Source organism: Dipteris shenzhenensis, chromosome 18, assembly GCF_047967505.1.
Source record: "Dipteris shenzhenensis isolate YYH24624 ecotype China chromosome 18, Dip_SZ_1.0, whole genome shotgun sequence".
NCBI classification, from domain to species: Eukaryota; Viridiplantae; Streptophyta; class Polypodiopsida; order Gleicheniales; family Dipteridaceae; genus Dipteris; species Dipteris shenzhenensis.
This window is the reverse complement of record NC_141613.1, coordinates 22,451,818-22,458,776: the sequence shown is the minus strand read 5'-3', so window position 1 is coordinate 22,458,776 and position 6,959 is coordinate 22,451,818. Positions and strand designations below refer to the sequence as shown.

General features: G+C 38.5%; 1 protein-coding gene across 1 annotated transcript; it reads right to left on the bottom strand.

The window, feature by feature from the left end:
- Window positions 1–403: 403 nt before the first annotated feature.
- Window positions 404–2,251, bottom strand: LOC147890956 (peroxidase 9-like). Its single transcript, XM_087389547.1, has 4 exons — window positions 1,951–2,251; window positions 1,580–1,771; window positions 1,179–1,344; window positions 404–1,089 (listed from the first exon to the last, which is right to left on the bottom strand). Exons 1-4 carry the CDS (start codon window positions 2,155–2,157, stop codon window positions 677–679), a joined length of 978 nt encoding a protein of 325 aa, XP_087245673.1. The 5' UTR covers window positions 2,158–2,251; the 3' UTR covers window positions 404–676.
- Window positions 2,252–6,959: the final 4,708 nt, after the last annotated feature.

Here is a 6,959-nt window from a genome sequence, read left to right as displayed (position 1 = left end):
CCCTAGATTTATTAAGTAGCCAAAGACAAAAAGAAAAGTCGGGTCTTTACCAAACCTACTAGCTATTGAATACTAACTATTTGCATGGGTAGTAAATATCTATACTCCACCAAAGATAGTCAAGCCAAATGGCCAACTTTGGAGCTCGCAACTCCAATGGAGTAAAGCAATATGTATAGCAATAATCTAGAGCTTAACTATGATTTCATTCCATGTCTAAGTTGTGGAAAATCCATAGAACACATAGCCCTACCTTGTTAGTGTGCTAGTCAACCAAGCACTATGTTGACTCTATTTACAATGATCATGAGAGAGATATTGAGATACAATCTTGCAATTCATTGGCAAATTTGTTACAAAAAGCTATAGCCTCTATATGTATAAAGAGGAGATGTGTAGGAGAACTTAGACGCTTGTGGTAGCACAAGTACAAATCTTTATATAATTTACTTAAGAATTATGTCAATTACAACACATAAAACGTAGATGTGGCTACGAATGTGCCACCAACCATTGAAATAATTTCATTATGAATGGAGTTCATTTCCTAAAGGAAGGGGATTATCTTAATGCTAGTTTAGTATGGTGCTTCCGAGTAACATTCTAGTATGCATTGTGTCCAACACCTTCCATTATTGTAACGCTTAAGATGTTTGCTTATCAATACGTGAATGGCTCAGTTCCTAAATCGACAGTGCTTTCGTACTTCCCCACTGGAGCCCGTGAGAGGTGTGATGTTGCCCATCTTTATCATAGATACCTTGAATTGCTCGAAGAAATAGCTCGGGTTTTTTATATAAACCCCCACCATAGACCCCGTAGAGCTTCCCACAGTTGAAAACAAGACCTCGTCTGAGTTGAGAAGAGCTTTCCCGTATTGCAAGTGGATAAAGTAGTTGATATCAAAAATGGTAGGAGTAACTTGATCGAGAGGAGAAGTGTTGTTATCTCCTCCTGTGGGAGGACACACTCCTTTTAGTTGCGCGAGGTACGTAGGATCTAAGGTTTTGTCTGGCTTGCCAGTTCCAGACTGGTTATATAGCCTCTGCTTGAAATTGACGCAACGCGCCAGTCCGATGGTGTGAGCTCCTGAATGAAGCAACATATGGAGTTTATAGCATGAAATGCAGCCTACAGTCACAAAACGTTTGACGCATACGATCATGATGGGGGTTTACCTGACAGCGTGACCAAATCCTGTACTGAGAGTCCTTTTGCTTGAAACATAGAAATGAGGGTGGTGAGATTAGAGCTGGGGGCTGGAATGCTGCTGTTTGCTCCACTAAGGCTAGCAGTGGTCGAATCCCTGCGACCCAACAGCACTTCCCAAGACGGACCTTTTGACTGCAGGCGGAGACGTTTGATTATTTAATGAACGACATCGAGACGACAAATTGCGAGAGTATTTCAAATTCAAAGGCATTCGGGCAAATGCCCGTTTTGCATGACTGAACCAGTCCGGAATATTTATTTGACGGGAGACATGTGAAAGAGAGAGCACAATTGGTGCGCATTTTGTTGATTAAGATACAAAGCGTCTATTGGTGTTGGCTATACTTATAGATAAGGTAAAACTCACCAATATAACTCCATCACGAGAAGCTAGAGCTAAGATATCGGCACAGGAGACAATTCCTGGGCAAGCAGCTTCGACCTCTGTTTTGATCTGGTCTATGACTTCAAACCCTCTTGCAGAGTTACGGTTAGGAACTGCATTCTTTTCTCCTTGGAACTCCGGTGTGTCATCGAGCAGGATGGATCCATCGCAACCCTGCATGCGCATTTGTATGAGAAGAATATCAAAGGCGGGCAGCAAGAAAGAAGCTGTATTCTTCTCAATGCTGACAGCATGAATGGAGCGCGGACGTCCCTCGGACGGTAATTCATGTAGGAGTTTAAATTCTTTGAAATGTACGACGACCCAACAAAAGAAACACGAGAAAAAGGCACCTGAACGAAGCAGTCGTGGAAGAACAAGCGCAGGATGGAGGCGGCCTGGCGGGGTTGGGCCTGGAAGGCACGCTGCATGACGCTGAAGACGATGGGTTGCAAGGAGGGGCAAGAGTCGGAGTAGAAGTCAGCGGAGAGTTGAAGGGAGAAGGAAATGGAGGAGAAGAAGGTGATGGAGAGGAAGAGGAGGCTGAAGGGAGAGTTCATGTTGAAGGATGGCTATGGCGAAGGAAGGTGGTGGTAAACAGAAGAAGAAGAAGAAGATGAAGATGAAGATGAAGATGAAGGTGGCGAAGGTAGATTAATGTACATAATAAAAAGAGAAATAATATGGTTCTGACGTCGCTTCTCTTTATACACGTTCTATTGATTTTGTTGGGTGGGTGTCGTTGGTGAATGCTCCCCCTAACCTTCCCCCAAGCTTACGTGAACCTGCTCATGCACATCTTACCATAGCTTCTGGCACCATGTACCTTTTCCTTTCCATGTCCCACGTGCCCTCTCACCTAACCTTGGTTTAGCCCTTCACCCTCACTATTCTTTTTTTTTAACCCTCATCTGTCCCTCAGACCACACGTTCACATGTCGCACTCCACTACCTCCACTACGTATACCTTTCCACAGTAAAAATGAGCTGGCCATCCAACCCAGTACTCTAGAATGTTGTTGGGTTTGCCCCAGATGCCTTCCGCTCTTTTGTATTCACTGCTAAACTATGCCATAAGAGCTCATACAGACAAGCAACTGTGTAATGAACATGGCAAGCACTACCTCTTACACAAGTTAGGACAGAATAGGTTGCAATAACAAATACTTGAGTAAACCAAGCGAAAAACTAGTCATTGTCCCCAAGCCAAGCACGTCTATTAAAATAAAAACAATAATCCCCCCATTACAGTTCAAGTGCTAGCTATCTTTGTATAGATTGCCCACCTTCTTGAACTTTATATTAAAAGAGAGACTTACTTTTGATTTTGATATCTATTTTTTTAGCTCAAGATTGACTAAAGACAAGGTACATAGATTCAACACAATAAATTATTCACATACATGCATTGGCAAGAAGATTATGTGTACAAGCCATGCCCAAGGAGATTAGTCTTGCAATGGTGGTGCTTTTGGCAAGATTTGTGGACAATCCCCCCACTATCCCATTATTCTTTGCTTATTATCTAGTGGTATGAGCACTTGACATCAATGCTCCTTAGGATTGCCTATTCGGGGGAAGCCTCAATAATAGTCATGCATATGATTAGAATAAAAAAGAGCCCATTATCCTCAAACCCCACACAAATAGGAAAAGATGCCTAAGAAAGGGGAGGAGTGACCCATGCAAGAGGTTTGCATGACTTCGCAGGACTGGTTTTGGCCAATTCAACTCACCACTTTGCTCTTTTATGAGTCCCTATACCAACCCTCATATGACTTTCCAAAACAAGAATTAATATATCTACCCAATTTGGAAGTCTACAAATTCTAATGGCTCTAAAGTTCTCATAGTTCTAATATTCCAACAATTATAAATTGGCTTTTCCCCAAATTTGAGATGTGCTAGTTAGAGAAAATTAAATTTTCTAATTGTCCTATTCAATAGACAAAATATGAGTCCTTTCTCGTTTTTCTCCTTACTTGCCCTCTCTTTAGGATAGTCCCACATAAAAAATGAGTATGGACAAGCATAACATTTGTGGATCAAGGGAAGGGGACAAGCATGATTTGAGGATCAAGGGAAGGGGGCATGAAAGAAAATTGATGACTAAGAGTGGCTCATAGAGCTACATGCACATCCCCTTGCCTTTAGCATAAATATTCCATTTTATGCCTTAATTCCAAACCTAATTCCTTTTTACCCAAAAGAGAAACTAAATTAAACATACTTTTATGCACTCTACGGAGGAGATAGGGACTAAGATAATGATAATAGGTCATTGGCATTAACTTATAAGAACATCTTTCTAGTTACCCATCATTGGCAACCAAACGAAACATGCTTTTCTACATTATATGGAATAGATAGGGCAGAGATAGTACGATCAATAGCATTAAATTACATACAAAACATATTTTTAGCTAGTTGCCTATCATCAAGTTATGCAAAACATCTTTCTAGGTACCCTATCATAAAATCAATCACATTTAAGTTGTTGGTTGTCTCGCATCAATCACAAACTTGGTCTCTCATCACAAATCAATCTTGTCTCTCGTTGGAGCAATACACCTGACCATCATCATGGTTTTGCCTATTATACCCATAGTGTCAACCCTCTCATAGGTCTAATATTCTTAGGCTTGTTGGACAAATCTAGACATTGCCATAGTATTATCTCTACACCTACTTGTACTACCTAAATAAAATAATGCTCCTTGAAAGCACTCACTCCTTTCCCCCCCATCCCTCTCTCTCTCCCTCAACATGCTTATACCAAGAAACTAGTCAAAGGTCTATTTCAAGCAACAACAGACTATTAGAAATTTACATTCTAACCATAAGAAGATTTGGTAACACATTATTTGAATCAAGGGCACCTAAATATTCCCTTTGCTATAAGTGAATACTAGATCATGTCATGATCATATGACATGATATGTATATTCTAACCATATATTTATTGCATTACATTGTTCAACTTGTGAACAATTTAGTACAATAAAAATTCTAACCATAAAAATTTATGTATTACATTGTTCAACTTATGAACAAATTAGCATTGGTTGAGGGTGGGGTATATTTTGCACTCTTTAGCTTTGTATAGTCTTTTTCTTTTTTGAAATCATTTCTAGTTTATACTACAATATATATTTTTAGGATGGTGAATCTATTGCTCTAGAAAATTTAATTTGTAGCTTGTGAAATGAAGTACTCAACTATATGCCATAGTAAACAAGTGTGTATTGTTCTAAACATTTGAAGGTTTTTAATGCATAGGTTGTGAACTGAAGTGCCCTACTATAATCCCTACTGGTAAATAAATTAGATAATATGGCCTCTCTAATACTTTTCAAGGTTGATGTAATGCTTGCTATGAGCTTAATTCCCTTCCATATTATACATGGGTTTTACATCTTAATTCTTCACAAACTTTAATTTCTCCCCAAATTACATTTTAAAGCTTTATTTTGTACATTTAATGATACTAAAATTTCTAAATCTGCCAAGCTTATAGCCCTTTTAAAGCTTTATTTTGTAAATTTGATGATACTAAAATTTCTAAATTTGCCAAACTTATAGCCCTTTTAATAAATGAATACACTCTATCTTACATGTCTCTTATTGAGCCTCCCCCTAGAGGCATCTTTAGTTATAAGATAGCATGCATTATAATAACAAATTTTTATGAGATTCTAGAGAGCAAATAATATTTATTGCCTATAAATGTGCACCAAGGATATAAGAGGCCATGAACCAATTGCCACTGGGTTGAAAACATGGATAGGGATAGCAACAAGTTGTGACATTTTCTAAACTCATATTGAGATGGTATAGCAACTTCGATGTCTAACTTTACTTCAAGGCCAAAATATAATTTTATGAATGTTTTAAACTTACAAGTATAGATGTTAAAATGCTTTGTGCTAATAAACTATGTACATAATATGACGAACTTTATGCCCAAATGCTAAAAGTTGCTATCATAGATATTGAAATTTCAAGTGCCCTATCTAATAGAAAAACTTTGTGAACACCTTTGAGAACACAATCTCTACGTTTTAGTAAGCATATCAAACAATATCATCTACTCTATCTAGATGTATCAAGTTTTGTTATGGAGCTATTGCATCAAGGTATGATAAGTTAGGGATAAATTTTTTGTTAATGGTGATGGTGTATATCGGGCATGCATGTGCGTGCCTGCATGCGTGTGTGTGTGTGTGTGTGTGTGTGTGTGTGTGTGTGTGTGTGTGTGTGTGTGTGTGTGTGTGTGTGTGTGTGTGTGTGTGTGTGTGTGTGTGTGTGTGTGTGTGTGTGTGTGTGTGTGTGTGTGTGTGTGTGTGTGTGTGTGTGTGTGTGTGTGTGTGTGTGTTTGTGTGTGTCAGTGTCAGTGTCAATGTCTGTGTCAGTGTCTATGTCTGTGTCTGTCTCTGTGTCAGTGTCTGTGTTTGTGTCAGTGTCTGTGTCAATGTCTATGTCTGTGTCTGTGTCTATGTCTGTTTCAGTGCCTATGTCAGTGTCCGTGTCTGTGTCTGTATCTGTGTCTGTGTCTGTGTCTGTGTCTATGTGTCTGTGTGTTGGGGGGGGGGGGGGGTAATTTGACATCAGAAAAGATAAAATACACAACATTTGGTAAACAAGAGGACACTTTCACACAATAGCTCAAGCAAGAGGCCATTAGGGACTTGACACTTTTTTATTGTGTTGTTCTAAAATCATAGCCATTTTGATATAATGGTCTACATTCTACTAGAACCAAATTATTGCAATTGCAAGCATTAGCATTTAGGTTGGTTTTTGCATTGCAAGTATTATTGGAATTCTTAAGATATTTCTCTCTTATATTTTAGATTTTTCCTTACTTTTCTATGTGTTTTTGTGTACTTGAATTCTAAGCTCAATTATATTAGTTGCGAGCTCTTATTATGTTTTTTTAGTTACACCAAGTTGAGAATAGATGATCATGATGTTGGATGATCATGATGTTGGATGTACTATTTAGCGATTATATTAGGCAAGATTTTGTATAAAAGGATTCTCACATTTTTCTCTTCCTATATATATATTCCAAGGTTTGTGTTAGCTACAAGTGTTGTGTTGTAGTCTCTATATGTTGATAGCCTTGAGTTGTATTCCATTTACATGTGTATGTTGAATTGTGAAAGGTGGATCACATATTATCTCATGTGAAGAAGAGTTCTATCATTAGGTTTTGATGGGAGATATTGGCCTTCATTGGGGATTCAAGGATTAGGAAAGATGTAAGGGTACAAAAAGAGTTGTAGGGCCCAAAAAGGGATAGAATAAAAGGGTTCCAGAAGTAGAATGCCAAACAAGATAAAGTTGGGGTAGATACAAG